Here is a 27,879-nt window from a genome sequence, read left to right as displayed (position 1 = left end):
AATAACTTAAATAAGTAACGTGATGTTGTTTATCTTTATTTATTTCTTGGCATCCATTAATTAACGTTAATTATGTTTACATAAAACCGTTTGGTTAGTTCGAGAGGTGAGGGATGAGTTTGTGAGGAAGGTTTGTTTGTATAACATTATTACAGCGGCAGACGGCCATAGTACATAGTACAGGGTTGCTCGACCGACACTGATTTATACGCGCCCTCATTTCTTGTTATAGCCTCAAACATTGAATACAACAAATACCTACACTTTAGACTGGATTATCTTGTAAGCGACAGATAGCAATCAATCACTATAATACTAGCAAGAGATTTTCAGTTCAATACCCGGTTTGTCATTGGTGAACGTCTCGTGACTGATATGATGATGATATCATTTAAGTACTCCAAACTACCAAATAAGTTTTGTATAGAGAATATTCATTGCATCTTGGTAGCATTTTAAAATCTTCCTAATTGATAACGGAGCTTATAGGTGAACCTGGTGTTTTCACTGTCACTCTTTAGTGATAGTATTTCTGTGTGTAGGCTTAGCCCGTCAAACTTCATACTACCTCAAAAAAAACTGTTTTTATCAACTTTTAAACCTTCCCTGGATCTTCATAATTAGTTTAAGACCATAATTTTACAAATCTGTTCACCCGTCTTTTACACATAGAAAGCAATTCATTTTTATATATAGATATAGATTCTGGAGACGTAATAGAAGAGGTCTCAACATTACCATAAATTAAATTAGAAAGCCCCAAAGAACACTCGTGTCACTGGCAGGATCTATGCGTTGATTAATGTCTGAAAATTTATTAGCATTTATATCAGTGGGCACTCCTTTGGGTATAAAATGACCCTTGTCCATTGGACCTACTATTATGTAATCTACCTAAGTAATTATATTATGTTATCCCAACTAATATGTAGATAGATAGATAAATGTGTAAATGAATTTGTTTGTTTGTTAACTGAAACCACCGTTCTTGGAAAATTCATACGAGCAAAGCCGTGTTTTGTAGTTGTTGCTTAAATGTAGCTCCTCTAATTACTGGGCTTTATTCGGTTTTTCGAAAAATTCTCAGTAGTGGAACGGAGTCTGGAATTGTGCGCAATATATGGCAATAGGCTCATCCCCTATTACATGGGACTTATAACACAAATGATGAAAAGTTGGTGTACCTACATTGTATAGCGGCATTACGTGCCGTAATGTGCACCTCTGCCTACCCCGTCGGGGATAAAAGGCGTGACGTTGCATGTAGGTGCTCTACTAGGTACAGATAATGTATTACCTGGTTAAATAAATAGACTAATTGCCGTACTCAGAGACATTTAATGATTACTTAAACCTAAAAACGATTTTGTTCCGAAAACAATTGCTAAGGACTGAGTTAAGGAATGTAAGAAAACTAAGGTAGGTAGCTATTGTCCTATTTCGTAAAGTGCAATAGAAAATCTATCCAGAATTTACAAGTATTTACTTATAATTCATAAATTATACTTAGGTATCAGACTCGCACTCACCATATCCATAATTTGAGATATGTTTGCAGCCAGACACAAATCATTGCGTGCAAAACGTAGACATTTATTAGAATCCGACATTCCGACCAATGACGACGAAGAAACTCAAGGAGGCAGTCCTACACTCAGGTACCTAAGTACCTAGGTACTTGTGTCTTATTAGTCACTTTCATTTATTTATTTCTTTGGTACAATCCTATAAGAGCGGACTTAATCAATTCATATAACGTCGGCATTAAATCCCAGGCTAGATAGCATCTACACACTTTTTACCAATTATGAATCCCACCCATTCAACCATGCATTACTACATAACTAAGAAGAAAATAATATTTCTTTACATATCTACAAGATTTTACTTAACCAATGAGCACGCGACTCCCACTTGATAGGACAAAGTGCCGGCGCAGTCCCGCACGCGACGGTGATTTATAATCACACCCGACTCTCTGACTAGCCAACTTAGATATGTACGTACTATAAGTACTATGTGATATAGACGCCGGATTACTTGTAAGAGTTTATTAAAATGAAGAAGTTAGTAGTAGTAACATGTAGCTAAGTAGTTGCCAAGTTACCATAGAGAAGATAAAACAATTTGAAACTTCGTAGGTAAGTAGGTATGCATCTATCTAGATACTTCATTTTACCTCTGAGAAAACTAGCGAAAAGTTTTTACAAAACGACAATATAAAGCAGATGGTGAAATCTAATTGCATGTTCAGTCGCACAAGTTACAAGTTAAGCGGTCGTAATAATTCTTGCTCAAAACATTTTAAGAGGCGCTTCGCCAGCTCGCGACGCGCGCTATGACTTCTGCAATCAAAGTTCCGTGGTCCCATAATTTCCAACCGTTAAGTTAGTAACAGCTTCCAAAACACTTTAAAAGGTTCCAACTTTTAATTAATTGAACTCATGCAATTCACGAAACCATTAAGAGTAATGAATTTGCTTTTCTTTTATGATGAAAAAACTAAAGTTAATTAATTATCGTAGAGTTAACAAACGGGAGCATTGGGAAAATATACCTAAATGGAAATCGATGGACGGAATTGAAAAGCGCTAAAGGTTGTGGCGCCGTCGTAGCTGGGCGAGTAAACAGTGAACAGCCGAGTGTTGGGAAATTAGTAGGAAATTAAATTTCACGACTCCTGCCACGGACGCGACACTTGGCACCTCTCACCGAACAAAAGTTGACACGACACAGCAACGCTGCGCCACTGCTTCTGGCATTCTTAGCTGCTATGAAATATATTTTAGGATGTTGTAAATATATTTTGATGCTAACAAAAGTTGGAGTATTTTTAGAAGCGGAACAGGTAAACATTGAGCTTCTATATTTAGAAGCACGTGAGTGTAAGTAAGAAATAAACTTGGAATCGGACTGTTGTACAATACTAAGGATAAACCTTTGTATAGTTATGTTACATGATGCGATGGCAAACAACCCACTTCGATAGTGTTCCCATAAAAATCACCAGTAGGTAAACCTACTACATAAAAGAGACTTGGCTTTACTTGAGATAGCTACAAATGTGTGTCTGTTGATTGCAGCGCACATAACAAGCTGTCGTCGGCAAACTACTTATCTAAATTAAATCTTTGGTCCTGGCGGGAAACTGTTTCCTTGTCGCATTTCACTCGGCAAATATTGTTGAAACTCTTTTCGTCTTAATATCGAATATTGTTTTGTCAGGACTTTCTTACTTCCGATTGAGACATAAAGTAATAATTTAGGGATTCCCCTAAGTATATTTACTTAGGGGAATCCAAGAACTGGTCTCCAAAATGAAAAACAGGACTTTTCTTAAGCATTAAACAAGATTATTATGTTGAATTGAATTGAATTTGACTCATAGCGCAGATTTCAGGGCGTGGCACGCAACCAAGTAATTATGTCATTATTAAGAGGCAAGTAATAAGAAAATAAGTATTACAACAAATTTATTTGCATTATAAATAATATTTAATAATTAAATACAATCACTTGATAAAGCACAATACAGTATTGTACACAGCAGCGTGATTCATGTTATGGCAACTATTACATAAGGCTTTGAACAACAAAATAAAAAAGTCACATTGCCTAATTGAATTAGCACCCAAAAGGGTGTTAAAAATCATAATGTCACATAGTACCAAATTACACTGAAGATAGCATCTGATGACGTAAAAAAATCCATTATAAACAAAATAATGGAAGACTGACAAAAATATTTTATAAAAATTATAAATCATCAACTATGCAACCATCTCTATATACTCTATAATCATACTCTCATTATCTATCGTTATTTTAGGACTACAGTCATGTACTTTAGATGCCATAACATTTAAAGTTCAAACAATGGTATCTTATCAGATCAATCATGTGTTGACTATGTCAGTGACAAGACCAGCAGCTATCGTAGTACCAGCGACGCGGAGCATCACGCGTCCCAACTCCTTCACATCCTTGTACCGCTCCACACAGATCGGCCGACACACCTCTACCTCAACAACAGCCACACAGTTGTTACCCAAACAGCGAGGCTTCTTCTTTACCAACTCTCCAGTACTTTTGTTCAATAACGCCTTCAATTTCACAATATTTGCAGACTCAACCAGTGATTGATGATGAATGAGTACCGGAAATCCTTTTGTAATAGGTACTTTCACATTAAAAACTACAATTCTGGCTTCAAACCTTGTGGTGACAGGAACTTGCTGAATAGGATCACTCAATACATATCCCACAGAAACATTCTGCATGTCCACTCCAGTCAATGTCACACTGACTTGGTCTCCAGCAAAAGCAACATTGCTTGGCATTTCATTAATGCTTATATTCCTAACTTCAGCCATTTCCTTAGTGGGGCACACTAGAACTTTGTCTCCTTTGTTGATTACACCATTCTCTATGCGGCCTGCCACACAGAAGCCAGAACCAGTACCTTTATACACATCATTTATAGATAAGCGCAAAGGTTTTGACACAGGTCGCTCAGGAACATTGAATTTATCAATAACATCTAACAGGCAAGGTCCATTGTACCATTTTAGTAACTCAGCTTCTGTTGGGGACTTCACCAAGTTCTCCCCTGTCAATCCCGAACATGGTACATAAGTGACATCAGAGTCTTTGAAGCCAGCTTGTTTCAAGAATGTTTTTAGTTTCTTAGTGATCTCATTGAATCTTTCTTGAGACCAATTGGATGTGTCTAATTTGTTAACAGCTACAGCAAGTTGACTTACTCCAAGTGACCGCACTAGTAGAGCATGCTCCCTCGTCTGACCTCCCAAGTCGAAGCCTGACTCAAATTCTCCCCTAGTGGCATCCACCACTAGTAAAGCAACATCTGCTTGACCAGCACCTGTTATCATATTGGGAATAAAGTCTGCATGACCAGGTGCATCTAGTATTATAACTCTTTTTGTCTTTGTTTCAAACTGAGCTCTTCCTACATCCATAGTGATGCCTCTTACTCTTTCTTCTCCAGTTTCGTCTAACACCCAAGCATACATGAAGCTCTGTTTGCCAATTTTCTTACTTTCTTGTTCATATTTGTGCAGAGTTTTTTGACTAACTTCTCCCATTTCACACAACAGTCTGCCCATCAGAGTAGACTTGCCAGCATCAACATGGCCTATTACTACTATGTACAGGTGGTCCTTATCTGATCCTCTCTCATTTACATACAATGCATTGGCATCTACTTTATTTTCTTTTACCTTGGGTGTTGATTTAATCTCATCAACTTGTTCAGTCTTTGATAACCTCTCTGTGCAAGGTGATTGGTCTCTAGGTGTCTGAGGTTGACTGCTAGAGCTGCCATCTTGTCCAACTTTGAATCCCTTAACAACACCAACAGTCTTTGGTTCTAAATTAGTTGCTACAACTTTTGGAGTATTCTCTACAGTGGTTATAACTGGAGCTTTTACAGGATCTATGAGGACTACAGGTTTCACAAGTTCTGGTTTAGGAACCTCAGGTTCCTTAGTTTTTCTATTCAATATGTCATCAAGGGACTTACTGAAATCAAAATTGTGCTTAATTACAGTTTGTATGAGAATGTTGTCTGCAACGGCTTCACCGATAACATTTCTAAGTTCATCTAAGCAAGACATAAGCTTGGCTTCGTCTTCTTCATCGAGGTTTAGGCTTCGTAAGTCAATGGATTCACGTCGCTCCTGTGAAGAGAAACTTGTGTCTGCCAAGTCTTCTTCAGTCTCTTCTTGGATGTTATTATGGTTCTGCAAGAACTGAATCTGCTGGTTACGGCTGCGGTCGTATATCCACTGTGCTGCGTCGCTTGGCGACATACAACTATCTTCTTCCACCGAGTGTCCATAAACATCGTCGTCGTCGTAGTCGTCTGAGAAAGTCCTGTTTCGAAAGTCACGGTGACGAGCCATGTTGAATACTTGTGTAACTTGCTCTGGTTTTACTCAATTTCGAACATATTGCAGGATAGTTCAGGAAAAATCACACGTTTTCTCAAATATTCCAGCACTTTTTTGACAAATGACAATAGCAATTAAATAGATGACACACTAATGTGAAGTGTGACGTAGGAAATGACACAATAACAATGCGTTCCAAATTTAGGAGATTTGTAGTGTGTTGATTTCTTAAAAATTTTTTCTGTAATAAAAATAAAAACATTTTCCTTTATTTTCGTTCTCTTCAAAGCTAAAATATTTAAATAAATTTTAACTAACAAATTCATTTTCATAGTTAATACTTCAAATCCGCAACCAAACCGAACGCAACTACATATAAATCCTGGGCAGGCAGTAGTTTAGAAATAGTACTTAGTACAAAACATTAGCCAGAGAACTGAAACGGGTAAAATTATTGTTTTACTGTCTTAATAGTGAAATTATTGCCTATTTATTAGTTTCATATATTTTCTAGGACTAATAAAACTGAGTTTTAATTTTATCGTGGTACTGGTATTTTATCCGTACTAGGTGGTACTAGACACAGTATCGTTTATATATTTCCGAACGATAAGAGCTTATGTCCAACACAAAATTCCATATTATTTTGACAATTGCCTTTGTCGTAAGAAGTGTCATTTTGTGATCTGTCTGCTGTCATATTACAAGTTATTGGCTTTGTCGTGATAGAGAATTACGCCTACTTTTATTTTTCTTGTTGAATTTTAAACATAGAAAGGAAATCATTTGGGTATAATAAAGTCGTCTTCAGTTGCACTTGTGTTGAACGCAGGTTTATTCGTGGCTGATATTATTGAATGATTATAAAGTTTTGAACCCTTGACCTAGTAAAACTTCGTCAACATGAAGAAAAAGGTGCGTATTTAAATAGATAAACTTGATTGTAATCGCTTAATTAATTATTCAAAACAAACACGTTATCGGGTTTTAGTAAAAATTGCTATTTTTCACCTTCATGATGACGATTGTTTATTTTCTTGTTTGTCTTTTGTTTGTCAGGTTCTGTTAATGGGCAAGAGTGGCTCAGGGAAGACGAGTATGAGGTCTATCATATTTGCGAACTATATCGCCAGGGATACGAGAAGATTAGGTGCTACGAGTAAGTGATCTTTTGTTCATGTCTCTGCTTAGTATTTCGCCCAAAAAGTATCTATTGTAGAATATAAACAATAAAAGAACCACACAAGTCCACGTATTATCAGTCCTGCTATAATAATACTGGCAGTATCAATCACTAAAGTTATGTGTATTGTATATGATTGCATCCTTTGATTGACTCATACAATGTACTGTAGATATATACCTACTTATTTTATTGAGGTTCATATTGCTGGCCTCAGTATAAAGTAACAACAATATCAATTCCATATGCTACAAAGTTATGTAAAGATCATTCAAATAATTCTCACTCTAGTAATAATGGGTATAATTTTAGTTTTGAACAAAAGTAAGTTAATTAGCTTACATTCCAATGTGTATGAGTGTGCTTAAGTAACTGCTTTAGCTTCAAAAAATTTGCAAAGAATGTGTTTGAAACTAATTAGGCAAAAGCCAGGAGAAAGAAAGCTTTGGTATTTTGAAAACATCTATTTAATCACAGAAATTGTCTTATTTGAATCATATTAGAATGGTTTCATATTAGTATGCTGAAAGTATAAAGTGGATGTATTCAAAGCACTGAGCCCTTTGAGGAATACCTACTGTCAAGATATTAATAACACAACACATGTCACATACAAGATACATCATATACATAGTTGGCGTTAGCATATCCATGTGGAAAGAACCCCAAAATAAATAAATAATACGAACATAATATAGCCTTATATTAGCCAGGTATTAAAATGCATGATATTGATTCTCTATAGTCACAATTTATTAATAACTATAAAATAAATTATTATTATTATTCTAGTTGACGTAGAGCACTCTCATGTCCGTTTCCTCGGCAACTTGGTGCTCAACCTTTGGGACTGCGGAGGACAGGAAGCGTTCATGGAGAACTACTTCGCCTCACAAAGAGATAACATCTTCAGGAATGTTGAAGTACTCATTTATGTATTTGACGTGGAAAGCAGAGAAATGGAGAAAGACATGCATTACTACCAGTCCTGTTTGGAAGCTATTTTACAGGTAATTTTTAAAATAAGTCTCTTTGTCTAGTTCTTTGAAGTATATCATCTACATTTATTAGACAGAACACTCACACATGTTATATTTAGGACCTAGAAAACCGACCTTCAAGCTATTAGTGAGACCCATCCATTAACAGTATATCATAGTTAGTTGCATTTTCCTTTTTACACTTTTTAACTAAAATAAATAAACATGGTTTTTCATTATTAATAATTATACTTGTTGCTAAAACTTTATTCTGTTATCTACAAACAAAAAAATCTGATTATCATAGTTTTCTTCAAGGCTTTAATTTTATTTGATAAAACATTACAATGTCAACCTGCTTTAATACATTGATAAAGCAGACAATGTTTCTAGTTTCTCAAAAATATAGATCAGATCTGCTATTGAGTGGATGATAAGGCAAAATGAGATCAAGAAACATGAGACAAATGTTACAAGTAATATTTTGTAAATACTAAACAACTAACAGCTATTTTGTATCTGGAGAACTACAGTACTTATTAACATCATTATAATTTAATTCTTGTTCTCTACTCTCCAATATCATACTACAGAACTCGAATTACAGCTCCTTACAATATCAACATAGTTAATTATAATTCTACAAAGACTTGATAATGTAGAAAGCAATTATAACTAGATTTACCAACTAATATTTGCACACCTAATAGCATTCAATTGTCTCTGAGAAATATACAAATATGTATTATTAATTGCCAGCAATTATTTATCAGACTAATTGCCGTACTTTAATGGTTACTTAACCCAGTCCTTAGCAATTGTTTTTGGAAAAAAAAACTAAGGAATAGTTTAAAATAACCATCTCTATCTAATAAATGTCTCCGAGTGTGGCAGTAATTGGTCACTCTAAATAAAATAATGAAATAACTAAGTTAGCAACAATGTGGTTAATTGTTTTAGTATGATATTAACTTATCACCAAGTTGTGTGATGACAGCAACAGCATTATATTTGTCACTAGTCTTTCTGAGTGGCTGGAAAAGCCGATTATGGGAGTACACATTTATCAGCAACCAAGTAGCAGAACTCTAATAAACCTTTGTGAGTTCCAACCCAAATATGAAGATTGTCCCTTGAAACCCAATATATTTGGGTCCTCTAATCCACCAGTGAACAGTCATGACGATCATCATTTCTATTTAAGGATATTATTGCATACCCACAAAGGCATAGGTAATGATTATTAAATATAGAAACAGGTGACTTTTATCCCCGAGTTGTACAACAACCTTTTCCTATAGTATAGCAAAAACAAAGCATTGTAAGGTCTAATTTCGTACATAACAAAACGCCTTTTATTCACGTATAGGCGTACACAAACTTTCTTGTTGGTTGGTGGCCAAACGCAGACTTATCAACGTTAAAAAAAATTCAAATAAATATGATTTGATTTTATTTAATGGTAATGTAAACGGAGATGTAAAAACTAGTCACAAATTCCAGTCTCTATACCGAAATACCGAAAAACGCTTTAATATTTTACTCGTCCGAAATGAACCTAAGATCTCTTGATGGGCAGACGCATTTACAACGACTACCAAACGAGGCAATGATTCTTTTTTCTTGTAATATAAGGTAAAAGAGCAGACGAATCACCTGATGGTAAGCAATCGCTGCCGCCCTTGGACACTCGGAATTGCTGAAGCGTTACAAGTGCGTCACGCGGCTTTTGGGGGTTAGGAATTTAAGGGTTTTTGGAGAATCGGAGATTAGGAAGGGGGACAATTGGGCCTCCAAATTTCATATAGATTCAAGCAAGCTTTATCACTTTACTCACTCAAGTTATCATAACTTTCCCCAGAACTCTCCAGAAGCACGGATATTCTGCCTGGTGCACAAAATGGACTTGGTACCGGAGGAGCAGCGCGAGGAGATCTTCAAGGAGAGGGAGGAGGACCTGAAGAGGCTCTCCAAGCCTCTCGAGTGCACCTGCTTCAGAACTAGTATATGGGATGAAACTTTGTACAAGTAAGCTGCATAACTTTTGTACTTGATGAGGATAGAATAGTAATAGTCCATATTTATTCCTTGCCACATTGAGCGAGCATAGTGATTAATGCTCAAAACTTCTCTGTGTGAGAAAAGGCCTTTGATCATCAGTGGCCACTTATAGGCTGTTGATGTGTTGATGTGATTCAAGGCCCTTGAAACACGTTGATAATTATCAACGTGTAGATTTGTTTTGCAACTAAGGAATTCTCCTCACTGACACCTCGAAAAAAAATTATGTACCGTGACGTTACCGTTAATATAAAACAATGTGTAGCAACTTAACTATTCTTAAGCATATAATATTGCTGATCTAATATTATACGATTGTATTGGTTTCAGAGCGTGGTCGAGCATAGTCTACAAGTTAATACCCAACGTGAAAGCGTTGGAGTCGTCACTCAAACAGTTTGCGGAAATTGTGGACGCGGATGAGGTACAGTCATGTTTATTAGAAGTTCAATCACTTGATTTGACTATCACATCAAATTCATTGCCATTTATTTCTGAAGAAACTTAAGTTTCATATAATAACCTTTCTGTACTAGTATAAACTCCACCAACTTTACATTAATTTAATATAAAAATACCATGACAAAATTGATCAAGATAATTATTCACATCAATATGCACTTAATACACTCGTTATTTCAATCCAAGCATTTTTTGATGGGAGAGTACCATCCGATTACTTTTCACGCCTTGGGTTTTGAGGCGAAAGGGAGTGACTCTGACTCTTACTGACTAAAAACCACCCGTTTCTTCTCTTGCTTTGAGCTGGAGCCCCGATAAACTGTTACGTAGTCTGCAGCTCAGATGCTACATACTTGAATTATATATAAACCAATACATATAAAATACAAACTTATTTCACTTATTACACAGACATAGTATCACTATCCAAAGAATCCAAACACCAATATTAGTCCTTACAGCTTAGTTAATAAGGGTGGTATTTATTTGCAGGTGCTACTATTCGAGCGTGCGACGTTCCTAGTAGTGTCGCACTGCCAGCAGCGCGCCCACCGCGACGCGCACCGCTTCGAGAAGGTGTCCAACATCGTCAAGCAGTTCAAGCTGTCCTGCTCCAAACTGGCGGCCCAGTTCCAGAGCATGGAGGTATGTAGCAAGTAGCATTTTTTATATTAAGATTCTCTAATGAGAGTTTATGAACGTATTGGCGGTAGTGAAGCATAATATCTTGTTACCAACAAACACAAAATATTCTCTTAGTCGATAAATCTAATGCCACATCACTACCATCGCATATATAATATAACACTGTATCAAGGATTTATAGACTAACCTCCGTACTGGTTACCTAAACCAGTCCTTAGCATTTGTTTTCAGAATAAAATCGTTATTTAAGAATAGTTTAAATAATCATTACCTAAATGTTTCGGAGTGCAGCAGTAATTTACGTTCCCATAAATCAGTAGTACTGAAACTGATTAATAGTTGATACTGAACATTATAAAAACATTTTTGCAAATACACATAAATAACAAAAATGTGAACCAGAGATCATATTTTTAATTCCAGGTACGCAACAGCGTGTTCGCAGCGTTCATAGACGGGTTCACAAGCAACACGTACGTCATGGTGGAGATGTCAGACCCCAAGATACCCTCGGAAGCGACCCTCATCAACATCAGGAACGCGCGCAAACACTTCGAGAAACTAGAGAAAGTCTCGTCAAGTGCCCCCAGCCAGTACCAATGAGACAGTGCGATTAAAGAACTGTGTAGTAAAATTTCTATGTACTAGGAGTGCAAAGCACCGTTGTCTTGCCAAAGCAAGTCAGTGATAGTCCGTTTGTTATGCGTGTGGACGCGAGAAACTATGACGTCACACGTTTGTGTAGCTAAAACAGGTATGTGTTGTAGTTTGTTTGTATTACCCGATTCTTATTGTTGTTGTTTTTATTATCAACCGGTTTTTGCGTTGTAATTTTGTTACCCAATATTTATAAAAAGCTTCTGCCTGGCCCTTGGTGGCTAGTTTCAGTTTTAGAATATAAAATCTTCAAGAAAAGAGAGAAGGTATACTTCTAAAAAGCCAGTAACGCACCTGTGACTCCTCTGCTGTTGGGGGTGTCCATGGACGCCGTTTATCGCTTACCATAAGGTGTCCCGTCTCGTCGTTTGTCTGCTTTGTCGTTTGTTAGCTGGTCGTGATTATTATTTATAAAGTCTATATGTTACATTATGTATGTTTGCGCATTAAAATTAGACGTTTGCGCAACACGTCATGTAGAACTACGTTTGCGCAAAATGTACATATCGTTGCGCAAGTACGCACCAACCAATAAGAATCGGATAATACACGAACAAGTAGTGAAACGGGTTATTTGTAGGCACAATTATTCGACGTTGTAATGTTAAATAAATAATAATAATATGAGTATTCTTTATAATTTTCAATAGCTGCGCTCGAAAAGTTTTTGACACGGAATTAAATTGTTATGTTCAGGACCGATTAGAAGTTTTATGCATTATTTTGTTTAACTATTAATAGGTTTTATTGAAAGTCATGATTATCTTTTACTTTTTAAATACTCGTACAACATGATTTCTTATATTTTTCTTGACAAAACAGTCGCTTTATAGGAACCTGTAATGGCTTTAAATGTTCAGTGCCTTACAAGTTGTTAATATCAAACTTGTAGTTATACGGAACAGCTACAGTGAGGAAATAGTACCTTTTTTAATTGTTACTTTATCATTAGCAAGATAGACGTACTAGAAAATCGTTTCAAATCCTAGAAAGTAATCTTGACCTTATTCAAGTTGATAAACTTATCGCCATACTCAGAGTCATTTAATGGTTACTTAACCAAGTCCTTAGCGATTGTTTTCAATACAAAATCGTTACTAAAACATGGTTTAAGTAATCATTAAATGTCTCTGAGTGCGCCAGTTATAAAATTACGCCGGTTAATCTCCAAAGAGGTGAGCAAGTTATAATAATAGTACCTATACCTACACTAGAAAAAGACGCGATTATAATAATTTAAACCCGTTTTCCCTGGACGTCCACGCGACAGATAATATCTCGAATCGCTTTAGTAAATTAAATTTCGAGGTGTTTGTCGATAATAACGAATGGACGGAGACAATACTTAGTACCTTCATTGGCTTGTATTCATCATTTTAACCTCGTCTCCCACTAGGATCATTTGGCGAGCAAGAAGTGTCCCTGAAAACATCGGGTGAAGTCGGGCGAAGTCGCACGACATCGCCGCGACATTGTTGACTGTGCGACAAGGAACAGTTTCATCAATAGGAACACATGTCGCTCGACAAATGTTCCTAGTAGAGACGAGGTTTAATTGTGATCTTTAAACGACAATATACATCTACAGTTATTGCCTATTTTTTTGCTATGCGCTAAATTGCGCAAAGACTTCAAGCTGTATATAACTTGTCTTATTATTCAATTTTTGACTGTAATATACACAATATTAAGTTGAAATTGTATTAAAGAGACAAGTTAGAGTAGCTTTGTGCTAGCGTTTATAAGTACCTACGTTTTCTTTGCGCAAATGTTAGCGCAATTCAATATGGTAATAACTACGTTTCATATAGTTTTCATCATTTAATCATACAATTTAAAATAAATAATGCTAGGTAATTAAATGTTAAGAATGTGTGGACGACGAATTTGTATGTTATCCAAAACGGGTCTGTTTGTGTTGCGTGTTTTTAATTGTTTTTACTGCTCCCATCACAAATATGTTGATGCAGTCGCATACAAAATATTTATGTGAGCTATAATATGAATTTGCCTCAAGGATGAAGAATTTGGTCTTTGGTCTTTACATTGATAATAATGACATATAATTGAGTGATCTGGACTTCTGGATTTTATAACGAGAACTTGGCTCTTAAAATTCCATCACTCCTTTAATCTCTATAGTCGTACAAGCCTTCTGGAAATACATGTAATAATATACTACAGTTACAGGTTAACTAAAATATTTGTTGTTTCTTGTAACCTTATTTTGCTTCTGAATCAATAATATAAATAAATGATACACATTATGAACTAGCCAAGTAGTACAACAATTAATTTGTCAAGATTCCAGAGGCTAAGCGAGGCCAGAAGTCTGTGTTTTAAGTCACCAAACCCTCCACGCCGTAATAAACAATGTCCGACTTAACAGTTGATAAAAAAATGTAGGAAGATAAAGAAGAATGTGATGTTTAAACATTTTATTTCTTGACTTCAATCGATTTTGAGAAAGTGAGTTATAAAGAAACAAGGATGGTTCTACATTTTACCCCCTGAAGCCCCAATAGTATGGGTTCTTGCACTGAGTGATTGGACCCAAGTCAGGTTAATTTATACCATGACTGTGGTAACTTTGTACCTATTATAATTATTCTATTAAATTAATATTGCTGCTTTATCAAATATTTATAAGTTTAGGTTATGTTTCTGTGATTATGTGTGGAGTACAATTTCAGTTAATAATGGTGTTTTAATATATAGGGTGACTGGTAATTAGTGAAGGATATTTACACACGTGATTGTACTCATAATTACAAACAACTTTTCCAAAGAAACATTTTTGTATACTCATTAGTTTATTTTTATCACAATAACAAAACAACAAAATTTCGTGCGCGTGATCAGCTGTTAGCAGCGTGGCGCCCGCACCCGCGTTCATGGAAAATTAGTAGGTATTTTGGAATTATACGCGCGTCTGCTAATAAATTTTGTCATTGTGATAAAAATAAAACTAGGAAATATATAAAAAACGTTTCTTTGGGAAAGTTGTTTGTAATCATGAGTACAAATCACTTGATTAAATAACCCTTACTAATTACCAGTCACCCTATATGAATAATTAACTCACAATTACTAACTGAAGTTGTAGTCTAAGTAAATAATTATTGTCTGTTACACTGTCACTCTGCCGGCGGACGGAGTCGCAGTCTAGTTTAGTTTATTCAGATTTTAAGTTACTATTTATTGCATACAGTCAGCCTAAGACTAAGCTCTATGTATCCGATGTATTTATGTTGCACAATATTGTAATAACTAGCGGCGAATGTTGCTGTTTATACCACAAGCCTATTAAAATATTTTTATATTTATTTACTTTGTTTCATTGTGTTATCGTCCATACCTCTAAGTTTTTAGATTTATCTTAGACATACCTGATTCTTATTCAAGGATTTGCGACTACCAAACAAGGGGAGTTGAGAAGCAAGAGGTCGAATAATGGTCCATAGACAGGTATCGTACGCATCGCACGCATTCCTATTGACGTCATCAGTAGGTACGCATTGCATGTAGGCATTACCGATGATGCGGTCCGTATGATGCGGATCAATGGGCGCAGTTGTATGAGTTTCTATACAAAACAAACTAAAATCAGTTGCGTGCGATCCGATGACCCTTTCTTTAAAGGACCAATGAAACATTTTGTTATGAAATCTGGGACAAACGAGTATTAGAACAGCGTAGTGTTATGCAATATCCTTCGTCAATAACGGGACTTTGATACGATACGAGTACAAAGTCACTTCGGTCGTGTATTGAGAAATTGTTCTACTGTTTTTAATTGACCCAGTATCACCAGCTACTTGTCCAATGGAATCAGGCTTGACACTGCGTATTGCATAACGAACAGTAACAGTGTGTAGCTGCGTACAAATTGATTGAGCATTTTTATGTCATCATTAATAAGTGGTAGCTACCTAGTACCCCATCTACCTACACAGTACAAGTGTATGCTTATTTTTATCGAGATAACGCGGGCGAAGCCATTTGCAGAAGCTAGTAAAAGTTGCTACAATGTGACATCACGGAACAATGGACAAATTGGGACTGATTAACGTTCAAGATTTGACCGTTTTGTCTTATTTATGATTGTTTGTTACATGAAATTAACATTCATGATTCACGATCAGTAGCTACGAGTAGATTGTACACGTGTTAGTATTCTGCTAAAACTGCTAAAAGTACCTATCTACTTACCTAAATGATTAGACAGTGCACTGATTGATTACTATGTAGAGTAATATCCTAAGGTTATACAAATGTAGATATGTTTTTTCTCACGGTGAAACCATGCTTCAACAGTAATGGGCCCGTTCAAACGGCGTGCTACCACGGCTTCACAGAAAACCGACGTGCAACAATGCTTGCGTGTTTTCGCTCTATGTGTTTTCAATTTGCTGCGGACTGCCTAGCGGGTTACCGGGACTCTGGCTCGAAAAGCAGGAGTAGAAACAGGAACAGATATTGGATGATTTTCGCCCTAAAATGTGTTTTCAATTTAGAAAATCGTCATTGAACCCAGTGTCCTAAAGAACTTTAATGCTCTTACTGAATATAAACCACCCCAGTGGTGACGCGTCTCCAACGCGGGTGAGAAACTGCGGAAAACAAATTCTTCAAATGAACAGCAAATCAATCAACAGCGATAATTGAAAGGGAACAGTTGAATCTGTTACAGCTTTATAAACTACTTCGATAGTAAAACCGAAATAACATTTGATGATAATAATATGACGCAACCAGCTGCTCACACTCTATCGCCTCAAGGTCTCGGTCGGAACTAAAACTGTGTTAGTTGTTTTACCACGACGGCGACCTTCCATTATAAAATTTTCCATAAACTATTTACAACTGTTTACAATAAATACACCGCTTTAAATGTTTTAATGAAAGAACAGTGGAAACTTTAATTAAAACTATCGTAAAGAAAACAGGTTTAAGATCATTGGTACAAAGCTAGCTAGGACACAGCGACAACTAGTTCCCACTGGTAAAACTGCTCAAGTTTATCTCCAATGAACTTAAACAAAATTTCCATTCTTGTTATAAATGGGTACGCAACTTAAAATAAACGTGAAACAACAGATACCGAGTGCAAAAAGCACACGTCTTAAGGCGCTGCGCACGTAATCTTCACACGGAGTTAACGATTCAATTTAAAGGCTAAAAACCGCCGTACAACGCTATCTGCCTGCAGTGAGGCTCGGACTTTATCGCAACTAGAATAAAAGGTACGTGTTCAAGATTGTGTGTATTTTAACGGTACAATAGGATTATTATTGGTAATGCTGGTGCATTATTAATATTATTATGTTGTATCCTGCGTGATGTGAATCCCCAGTGACAATCGGCAGTGATATCATCGGACCGTGGCTCACTGAGCTGCCGTTCTCAGTCACTCGTCAGACTTCACGTGTTAGTGTCGTGGTGTTAACAATTGCTATAATTTGAGTGTCCTTGATTTGGAACAAGGTTAGTTCGGTTCAATTTTGTGATTTACGTGAATGTGATGCAATTTATTTTTTATTTGTTTTAATATCTTTTGTTTTAATTTTTTTTATTGGTGCACGCTACTATGTGTTCTCGTGTTTAGATATTTAATTATTTACCTCAACGTTGAGTAGTATTTGCATTTCAACTCGTGTGAATTAATTAAACGTGAACGAAGTGTGTTTTCAATTTATTGATAAAGCATAATGTACCTAGATATAACTCTGTTTGATAGCAAAAAAATGTGGTGCAATCTTAGGAAAACGTGATTAAATTAAAATTCTTGATGGTATAATTAATTCTACATTAAAGTACCTAACACCTTTTTAATATAGTAGTAGAAATAAGGAAATATATTAAATGGTATCAGTATCATTCAAAACAAATATTTCAATGGAAATACTGGCTCGTCAAAGCAGCCAGTCATAGTCATATGACCGTGAACCTGACGCCTCGAAGATTGCGTTTAATTATGAACGTCTCTTGAAAAATGTATAAAAATAGCGAATGTAGCGTAACCTTTTCGATCAAAGTTTTATTAAATGTTTTAAAACGACCTTAAAACTTGGGCAAAGTCAAAGGTGTTAGCTCAATTGGTGCAAATTACAGGAGACACTTTTGAAAGACACCACAGTAAAACGGGGTGAATAGTACAGAAGAGTGAATAAATGTTGGGAAAATTTTCTTCTTCTGTTAACCCCTTTCCTATATCTATTCACCCCGTGTTACGGTAACTATTTAATAAAATAACAAAACCCGAGGACGTTTTATATTTCTTTCGCATATTTAAACCTAATAATCCCTTTTAGGACAGACCTAATACTACTTGTACTTATTATTCTGTGTTAATACTTCGAATTCCGCAGTCATGCAACAGTCACACCGGCTATCATTCTGCAACTATTGATTAGGCACCGTTAAAAATAGAGTGGTATCCTTATATCAGCTACTTATCGCAAAATGATTTACCTACCTATGTACCTGCACGTATGTATATTCTTTTTGCTGGTGTTCATATAATTTAATCATTTTAACATCCGTCTGTGAGTAATTTCTTAACATTCACTTGTTAACAAGTTTGTTTTATTGATAGTACGTCATATTCTTGCGTAGGTATCTAACCTACTTAAAAATACGTAATAAACATATGTGCAACTGTAGGTACCTAGTTACCTACTAGGTACATAGGTAGATACGTAAACTTCGTCTCTAAGTAAGAGAGGAGTAGACTCAAACTTATTTATTTTTGAAATTTCAAACACTATTTAAACATCACGCTTTACATTACGAAATCAAGTCATATACCTAGATAATAAATTTTTCAATAAGAAAATTCAGGAGCTCTATAAGTAATTGTTATCCTGTGTCAGCAGACATAGAGAATACATACTCACATGAGAACCCAACAAGATATTACTTAGCTTTAGCTTATCAAACACTACAAATAACGTGTTATTCGAGGAACACTACAGTTAGCTTTACATATAGGTACTTAGTACCAGATATCTAGATTTCATTACTATATAGATAACTAGATATCAAGCTACTGTTCATGTGTACCAAGCATTAAATGAGAATTTCACTGACCACCAGTCCCACTGAAAATTCTTAGTGCTAGCTAACACAGTGGCTTTATGCGAACCGGTGCACGGTGTGGCGCTGTAGCAGGTTCGATTTCCGCTCTATCTTGAAAATGCATAGTGTAGAGTAGAATAATTAAAAAAGTATGATTTAAGCCCTAATCTGTAACTATTCCCACTCGACACACCAAATACAATAAACTTATATCTACCTAGAGATAGTAATACCTCTACCTACAAACAAAAAGACAATTCTCAATAACAGAGACAGTAACTACGTGACGTATACAGTACTCAGCCATTCGACTCGGTCACAAACATCGATGGGGGCTACCATAACGAAACTAATAAGACAATTTTCCTCATTCCAGTAGCAGAAATGGCGCAGGAAAAACCAGTATTCGACTACCATGAGGAAAGCCAGAGCGAGAAACTCGTGCGAAAGTCCAAGGAATCTCCGTTTATGGTATTAGGTATGTACCTATTTCATTTTATTTATTTATTTACTCTTTAAATTAAATGTCCAAACGTCAGAAAGTCCTACATCATGAGTCTCTTTTTGACTACGTTTTCGTAAGATCGTGATAAAACCACATTTTGTCGTACCCTTGGGTATTTCGACCGGACACGAAGGTTCTAACATGATGCCTAAATAAACAACTTTCTACGACCAATAATTTGATATATCTGTTAAAAGGTAGGTAAGAACTTAGGGATAGGGACCTAGAGACTGCTGTGTCACTAAATATGGGTACTTGACCGATATCTATAAGTACCTCGGTACTGTACCTTCTATAGGTAAAATAATATTATTATATTGATATAATAGATAATAGCTAACAGCTGTTTAATACCTACAGTTAGAATAAGCACCGGATTTTCCTGTTCATTCAACTAGAATCTACTGATAATGCACGTGCACGTCAGAACGGATATGGATATCGGAAATTGTAACTTATTGCACATTTTTTAAGTATAGGTAGGTCCTTGAAACTTGTAGAACAAGTAATTAGTTACCAGGCAAGGCAAACCTAGTGACCTATAGATATGTCTAGGTACCTACCTAGCTATGTTGAAATACCTAATTGGAAACTAAACGAATAAGGCAACATAATTTTTTTATAACAACTATCGTGAGACACTCATGGTTTACTCATGTACATTAATGGAGAAAATATCTATTAGTTTCGAGTCACAGAGGGACTCTTCATCATGAGCAGCGTGCGCAGAACCAGGGACGTGTTTTTAGTTAGTTAGTTAACATGTCTGATGTGCAGGAACCTGCTTAACTAACTACGTGTCTGTTGATATTTCTGGCTATTTTAAACTTATACTACGGCATCTAAACCCATACATAGGTAGAGATTATACCTATGTATAATACTTACGTTCGTATTCTGGAATGCACTCCGAGCACAAAGCTGTAGTGAGCCACATGCACACGCAATACCTATGTTGACATAATTCAGTGGATGACGTCAAACAGATCGATTCAATGAAATCGAACATAGTAGGAACTGGAAGTACCTAGACGGCAGTAGGCGGTGGTCCATTTACTTAATTGAATAGATAACTAAGTACCTAATCACTTACGCCGTAGACAAATAAAAACCCTATTACTACTGGGTAGATATATTATTTGCAGTTTGCTATCAATTCTACAAACAGGTGCCACTGCTAGCTAAATAATGAACGTAAAAACCGAATACTGAGCAATTAATTGTTGAACTATGTTGTTATATTTCGGTTCAATACGAAATATTAAACATTTGTATGATCTACAGCCACTTACAAGTAGGAATAGATAAAAGAATCTTGGTTAACAATTTGCTCTACACTGCTAGTCTTTTTCTGTAGTTCACAGAGAGCTGAACGATTTATAAATTATGTCTCAGTTCTAGCTATGTAAGTACAATGTTGGTAGAAAAGAACATATAGATTCTACGTCACAATAATAGTAAACTCAAAGGGCCTTTCAAAATGAGTAGTTTGAGAGGAGACTCATATGGTGATGAAACCTTAGTTGGAATGAACCCCGTCTCGTGATTGGTTGGTCTCTTGAAATCCGTAACAAATGTAGAGGCTGCTGTTACGTCATTGCTACATACCTATGCTACACAATGATAAAGCATTCAACCAAAACAATTCAAACAAATGAAACAACCAAACTAAAGAGTTATATAAAGTCACTAATTCTCGCTCTCTTTCTTCCACAGCCATCGCGGGTTGCGCGGGAGCCGTCGGCTACGGCGGGTGGGCATACAAGAACCGCGGCAAGATGAGCACCAGCGTCTTCCTAATGCAGTTCCGTGTGATCGCCCAAGGCACAGCCGTCGGCGCACTGTGCGCCGGCATGGTCTACACGCTGTACAACAACCACTTCAACCACAAACCCAAGGAAGATCTCGCCATATTACCGAAATCCAATGAGCACTAAGTACAGTCTATAACTCGTATACTTGTAGGTACCTATTTAATTTTAGCCATGTAGGTAATTTCAACTCATTTGTAGTTGAAATCAGAGATATATTGTGCGATGTGTAGTGTAGGGTGAGTTTTGTAAAGGACTGCTAAAATGAATGAAATGTTTGAAGCACATTCTTTGATTATTTCTCTAACTCGATGTTGAAGATTACCTATATAAAAGCTACTGTATTTTAATTTTATAGTATTAATTAATATTTTGAGCTACGATTACTTGCCTAGGTAACAAGATAGTAATTGAAGTAGTATAAAATCGTAGCGGCCATGACTCGTACTTTTCATTATATTCCAACATGCAAATATGTTATAACATGGTCTGAAAATGATAGTTCGCCCTACGATGAGGTAGGCGATGCGATACCTTATCTGTTTATATAAAGTTATCTATCAATTTCGGTATGTAATATCATCGACATTTGATAGACGAAGGTTTTTGATAATACCTTGTAATTATTGTTATATAATATTGTGAATACATTCAAAATAATTCTGCATTTTGTTTTGTATTATATTCTGTGCAAATTACTTTCTAACTGAGTACATAGATGTCTCTATGTAACTATTTAGAGAATGTTTATTGTTGTGTTGTAAAGTGTATGGCTGTGTTAATTTATGTGAATACTTGATAACTATTACGTTAATATTGTTTAAAAAATAAATTAAATAACAGCTGTAGAATTCCACGCATCTTTTTGTTGTAAACCCTAATCATCCTGTCCTAATCTTGTAACACAGCTACTGAAAAATAAAACTGATTCTAGATTACATATCAGATAAACAAAATCGTTATTTATTAGAAGATATTTATTAGTAACAAGTGACAAGACATCGTGGTTAAATGCTAAAAATTAACGACAGACTCCTACCAATTAAAATATATCACAAAATAGCATAATTAAGTATTATATCGGAAACAATAGCGTAGTAAATGTACGTAAATGATAATTATAATGATAAAGCTGGAGGGGCAAAGTACACAATGCTAGCCAGTACATAATGTATGACTGTTGGAACAATTATATAACATTCACACAAAACTGTTACCTACAGATACATGAGTAAGTAGATAAGTACTTGTTCTCATTCACATAAAATACAGATTAGGTACTTAGAAACGTATATTTTAGTACTGAAATTAAAAACTACTTAAATGAGAATACAGATAACAACATGAAATAAGGAAGACAACCAAATAACAAGTCATTATCTGATAAGACACGTGACGTCAATCCGCCGCGCAGACGTTATCTAGCGTGCGCTCACCCGCCCATTTGGCCACCAATTACTATATCATACTACATTACAACAAATACAATTATAAGGTAATTATTTTAGTGACAGAGACTCGTTACAAATTGCACAACTCATAATACTGAATTTTGTTCCAAATATACAATATTCATTCATAAATAAGACAAACTTCATTCATAAATAAGGCAGTAAATATATAAGGTTAATATCATTGGATACAGAAATAGAGGAACACAATAATTACTGAAATAATTCACTTCATTTTCCCCCTTCCTCTCTTGTTGGGACTGGTCAATCTCAATATCCATCTCTCACCACCAGCAGTGCATTATATTGGCCATGATAAGTTTACCTTTACTCCAATTAGTGGTTGAGAGAGAATCTCCTGATGGGAAGCAAAGAGCCAAACATCACATGTTGAATGACTGGGAATTTGGCTAAAACCTCTTTTTTATACATCTTAATGAGACCTTGATTAATTTTGCTCCATGAACCGACTGCACTGATACTCCACAATTGGTTAGAATGCTCTGCAAACGGACCTTTTTTCACCTCTTTAATATGTTTAATGCAAGATATAAACATATAGTCATTGTGATATTTATCAATAATGTCATCTTCCAAGAACTTGGCGGGAGGATATATCCTCGGCTGATCAATAAGTTGGGAGCTGCCCCAAATGAAGGGAATGAACTGGTAATCATCGAGGCTCCACACACCATGGCTGCCAGCTGGTTCCATTCTGTAAATTTTCTGCAACCTTCTTGCTATAGATAAATATTTATTAAAGACTAAGAAAACTACTGCTACATTGTCCTCTGCCACTAAGTTTCCTACTTTAAACAAGCAACAGAGGAACATTGCAAAAGCCATTTCATGGCCAGTTCCATAATCAATTCTTGTAGCATTACCAAAGCTCTCCTCCAAGTACACTTTAACCTCAGGTATAGCAAGGTGTATGGAGGGGTCCAGGGCATCTTGCAGGTACAGGGTGCTGTTCTGCTTCAGTTTGGAGAGCCAGGACCTAAATGCAGCATTACCAAACCTCTGTGGTTGTTCAATTGGAGGGAATTCATCTATCAGATTATCAATTAATTCAAGCATTTTAATAAGTCTTTTAACATTGTCTGAGATCTTGCAGTCTACTGTAAGTGGCTTGGCCTTAATGGCTTCATTCATTGTAGCTATAAACCCAGTGTATTCCATGTATGCTTCAGATTTCTCCCATATGGCCATGTCTGTGACAGTTTTCACAGCTTTTTCAGGTTCTAAGAACCGATGGTTTTCTGGTAATAGTGGTGGGACATCATCTTTAGCCTCTGCTACATCACCAATAACTTTTTCTGTCGTCATCTAAAATAAAAGGTGAATAAAATATAGTGGAATTCCTGACTTCAAAAATTAATAGCCTTGAAATGTAATGAAAAAAGAAGATACAAAAAACATAATAGCATCAGATACTTTTCAAAACAGGTAGTTAGTGAATCCGTTTAGCGCACGTGCGCCTGGCTAGATAATATCTACCTAATGTATTTTGATAAAGAAATAGCGCGCAACGTAAAGCTTGCTGCCAATAACGTACCCAACGTCGTATGTACATTGACCTACAATAATTTAGTATTACCTCTGTGAAACAAGTCCGCTGCGGACACGATAAGCTTCGCTAATGAAGGTCACAAATGTCAGTCTTAGTTTACCACATGCAAACTTACTTCTAATAATTTGTACCATTTTGTAGTAGTGAAAAGCTGATGTGAGTGTCTACATTCCGTAATCATGGAAAAAATATTAAGAGGAATAATGAGGTACCGTGTGTTGGATCGCGCAAGTATGGTAAAACAATTTCAAGAAGTAAAAAACAATCCTACGGTAAGTTTATTTTCTACTGACCTTTTAATTCACAATTGCAAATACGATAATAAATAACCAATGTTGTATACAGTACAACAGTTACGCTGATGTCAATTAGTAGATATTTGTTTCTTTTCAGTTTATTTTAAATCTTTGAATTAATTACGATTTATTCGACAAAAATAGCCAAAATTATATTTATTTTGACATTTCACTGACAGACTTGACAGAATTTACGAATCACTTTGACAATGACGTTTCTCCGTAAAACAATACATTCAATTAGTTTAACGAGCGCCCAGTTTAAAGTTGCGTTCAAAACAATCATTTTTATAACAAAAGTGAGGGTACAACGTAATATTTAAAATCCACTAAAGACATACATTTTTAACTATATGACTAAATTGTAGGCACTTAAATGATTACAGTAGTTTTTATATTTTGTTTTACAGCCTAAGGCGGTATTCTACACATGCATGGACAGTAGAATGATCCCAACCAGATTCACTGAGACAAGCGTTGGTGATATGTTTGTAGGTAGGTGAAATATTTTTATTCACGCATTTCATCTCCGAAAGGGTAGGCAGAGGTGCATATTACGGCACGGAATGCCACATACAATGTACACCCACTTTTCACCAGTTACATAGGGGGTGAGCCTAGGTATTGCCATATACCGGCCCAGGACACAAACACCAAAGCAAACCCGTGCAGTTGATGAAATTAAAACTTACGATAAATAGTAAGAAAAATCAGTAATTCCTACTTTGCCGGACTAGAAATCGTACCCAAGATCCCTTGCTCGGCAATCGCACTTTCAACCACTCATCAACGAAGCAGTTCTCGATATGGCGAAAGAGAACGGCGACCTACTTCAATAAGAACCTTGTTAATTGAAAATAATTATTAATTTCAGTGCGAAACGCTGGTAATGTAGTACCTCACTCACAGTACTTTGTAGACGAAATGACCAGCTGTGAGCCAGCTGCATTGGAACTGGGCTGTATACTGAACGACATAAGACACATTATTGTATGTGGCCATAGCGATTGTAAAGCGATGAATCTTCTTTATAAACTTAAGAGCAAAGAAGAATCAAGTATAGTAAGTATCATTGAACATTCATAAAGGGACGATAAACATTAAAAATGTAATATAACACTCACCATTTAGAATTATATTATTTTGTTAATTTTTTTTAGGAACAAAGAAGACTATCTCCTCTAAAGTCGTGGCTATGTTCACATGCACACACTAGTCTCAATAAATTTATAGAAATGAATAATGATTTCACAAAGCCCATGCTTTTTACGGGTGAAACACCGCAACGAAAGTTTGTCGCCTACATAGACCCAGATAACAAATTTTGCATAGAAGACAAATTATCACAGGTAACATTCGAATATTTTTAATTTAATTTTGTAACATCCATGTATGTATGATGTAGTGCACATCACCTTAACTGTTACAATCAGCCATTCAAGTCACCAAAAATCCGGAGCTGCGGTCTGCCTAGTGGGTTACCAGGGTTCCCTCTTAGCTTACCCCGGCTTATCGAAGCAGCAGTGGTTTTTGACTCTGACTGATCTGACTTCCTAACTCGCCTCGCCCAAGGCGAAGGAAGTTACTAGATGATATTCCACTCTAAAGAAATCCCCAACAATGTTACCTATTTTTTTAACGTTGCTCCAGACTATATAGATTTTGTAGCTACTCGTATAGCACGAACATCACAATAATTTTACCTATTACAATTAATTTTGTAATTTTTCCAGGTGAATACACTACAACAGTTACAAAACGTGGCCTCATACGGAATGTTGAAGAAACGTTTGGAGAAGCACGACCTACACATTCACGCTTTGTGGTTTGACATCTACACTGGTGATATTTACTACTTCAGTAGGAGGGCAAAGCGATTTATCATTATTGATGAATCTTCTTACGAGTCAATACTGGCTGAAGTCCGAAGATTCTACTCCTAACAATTTAATTATAATACTCATAATCATTCTGTCTCGAACGCATTTGCTTAATATTTTAGTCGTAGATCACAGAAAGCGATAATATCGAACGATTGAAACGAAAAGTTATTGGCGGGCATTGAGGTAGTTGTGATTGCGATTTGATTGTTTGTACTTACTAAGAAAATTATGTTTATGTGTGTCCAGTGAAGGCTGACGAATCGAAATCACAAGAAATACAGCAAGAGTCAGTTTGCTTTAACCAAATAAGATAGTTTTAGGCATAATACTTACTTTTTTGGAGTGTTATATTTGATAAAGATCATTATGTATTTTTTATTGAAACTTTTTTTATCGTGGTTAGAGATAGGTTTAAAGAAACAAGCAGGTTTCAAAAGTTATGTAATTGCATGGAGTATATAGAATAGGTGCTGTTACTGCTTAAGAAGTGCCTGCCGAAGTGTTAAATAGAAAACGCTATAGTATCAAGTTGGTAATTTCAACAAGTTTACATGTTTTACAGTAACTGAAGTCCTCTTGTTACAGTAGCGACATCTATCTAATACATTTCGATAAATATTTTATTAAGTCATATTACCTTTTAATCGCCTTATTATCTTTATATTCCATGCTTAATTAATTCAATGCAAATAAGAATCTTTGTGCAACGCGGTCGCTTAGCATTCAAACGTGGTATCTAAAAATAGAAAAGCCGTGCCTACTTTCCAGATATGCAACCGAATGTACATAATTGCACTTCAGTGGCAACATTTAACCGAAGAAACCAGGAATTGTAATTTCATAAGAATGTAACCACTGAGGTGCGGTTAACTATTTACACTTTCTATTTAATTAACTTTAATTTAAGACAAGGTTTTAAAATAAGTAGTTCGTTTATTAATTTTATTTATTATTTTAATGTTTTTATAAGTATCTTGCCTTTGATTTGGGACCAAAAATAAATAATATTTTTTGATTCTGTTTTTTTTTCAATCATTAATCATAAAAGTTCTTATAATAGGTATAATTAATTACTTTAATTACTATCAGAGTGTACCTACATTGGGTATGAAAATAAATGCAAAGATGCAACACGGCATTCAAAAAATTGCCAGAAATACTTAGCAAATGCGCATGCATGACCCTGTCTATGCAAAATTCTTAAATAGGTACGGATACCACGTGCAACGTAAATGACCACATGATTTGCCATCACCTTGTGAAGAGGCCACAGAATGTACTCATTACACGTGGTTTTATAAATAAAATTGTGACACCGTACTATGAATATTTTTAGATAGGTCACGTGCCCATTTTCCATTTCATTCATGTGATTAAATAAAT

General features: G+C 35.7%; 5 protein-coding genes across 10 annotated transcripts; 3 read left to right on the top strand and 2 right to left on the bottom strand.

The window, feature by feature from the left end:
* Window positions 1-3,458: 3,458 nt before the first annotated feature.
* On the bottom strand, window positions 3,459-6,066 carry LOC118262497 (protein HBS1). Its single transcript, XM_035573917.2, has one exon. The coding sequence runs from the start codon at window positions 5,922-5,924 to the stop codon at window positions 3,897-3,899; it is 2,028 nt and encodes a 675-aa protein (XP_035429810.1). The 5' UTR covers window positions 5,925-6,066; the 3' UTR covers window positions 3,459-3,896.
* A 516-nt stretch (window positions 6,067-6,582) lies between these two features.
* On the top strand, window positions 6,583-15,226 carry LOC118262498 (ras-related GTP-binding protein A). Its single transcript, XM_035573919.2, has 7 exons — window positions 6,583-6,827; window positions 6,972-7,071; window positions 7,888-8,105; window positions 9,937-10,103; window positions 10,467-10,560; window positions 11,091-11,243; window positions 11,667-15,226. The coding sequence occupies exons 1-7, from the start codon at window positions 6,816-6,818 to the stop codon at window positions 11,844-11,846; spliced, it is 924 nt and encodes a 307-aa protein (XP_035429812.1). The 5' UTR covers window positions 6,583-6,815; the 3' UTR covers window positions 11,847-15,226.
* Window positions 15,227-16,975: 1,749 nt separating this feature from the next.
* LOC118262216 (HIG1 domain family member 1A, mitochondrial) lies at window positions 16,976-22,150 on the top strand. Of its 3 annotated transcripts, none has more exons than XM_035573401.2 (3): window positions 16,976-17,146; window positions 19,357-19,458; window positions 21,202-22,150. In XM_035573401.2, the coding sequence occupies exons 2-3, from the start codon at window positions 19,365-19,367 to the stop codon at window positions 21,420-21,422; spliced, it is 315 nt and encodes a 104-aa protein (XP_035429294.1). In that variant the 5' UTR covers window positions 16,976-17,146; window positions 19,357-19,364; the 3' UTR covers window positions 21,423-22,150. The 3 variants fall into 3 exon arrangements, with proteins under 3 accessions (XP_035429294.1, XP_050553633.1, XP_035429293.1); XM_050697676.1 differs by lacking the exon at window positions 16,976-17,146 and adding an exon at window positions 17,207-17,415; XM_035573400.2 differs by lacking the exon at window positions 16,976-17,146 and adding an exon at window positions 17,216-17,387.
* Window positions 22,151-22,255: 105 nt separating this feature from the next.
* Window positions 22,256-24,821, bottom strand: LOC118262483 (serine/threonine-protein phosphatase 2A activator). 4 transcript variants are annotated; one of them, XM_035573890.2, is made up of 2 exons: window positions 24,611-24,821; window positions 22,256-24,073 (listed from the first exon to the last, which is right to left on the bottom strand). In XM_035573890.2, exon 2 carries the CDS (start codon window positions 24,071-24,073, stop codon window positions 23,084-23,086), a length of 990 nt encoding a protein of 329 aa, XP_035429783.1. In that variant the 5' UTR covers window positions 24,611-24,821; the 3' UTR covers window positions 22,256-23,083. The 4 variants fall into 4 exon arrangements, with proteins under 4 accessions (XP_035429783.1, XP_035429781.1, XP_035429784.1 ...); XM_035573888.2 differs by lacking the exon at window positions 24,611-24,821 and adding an exon at window positions 24,433-24,580; XM_035573891.2 differs by lacking the exon at window positions 24,611-24,821 and adding an exon at window positions 24,345-24,492.
* On the top strand, window positions 24,459-27,511 carry LOC118262484 (beta carbonic anhydrase 1). Its single transcript, XM_035573892.2, has 5 exons — window positions 24,459-24,589; window positions 25,024-25,108; window positions 25,488-25,675; window positions 25,774-25,962; window positions 26,347-27,511. The coding sequence occupies exons 1-5, from the start codon at window positions 24,497-24,499 to the stop codon at window positions 26,554-26,556; spliced, it is 765 nt and encodes a 254-aa protein (XP_035429785.1). The 5' UTR covers window positions 24,459-24,496; the 3' UTR covers window positions 26,557-27,511.
* Window positions 27,512-27,879: the final 368 nt, after the last annotated feature.

Source organism: Spodoptera frugiperda, chromosome 12, assembly GCF_023101765.2.
Source record: "Spodoptera frugiperda isolate SF20-4 chromosome 12, AGI-APGP_CSIRO_Sfru_2.0, whole genome shotgun sequence".
In the NCBI taxonomy this organism is placed as follows: domain Eukaryota; kingdom Metazoa; phylum Arthropoda; class Insecta; order Lepidoptera; family Noctuidae; genus Spodoptera; species Spodoptera frugiperda.
This window is presented reverse-complemented; position numbering and strand designations above follow the sequence as displayed.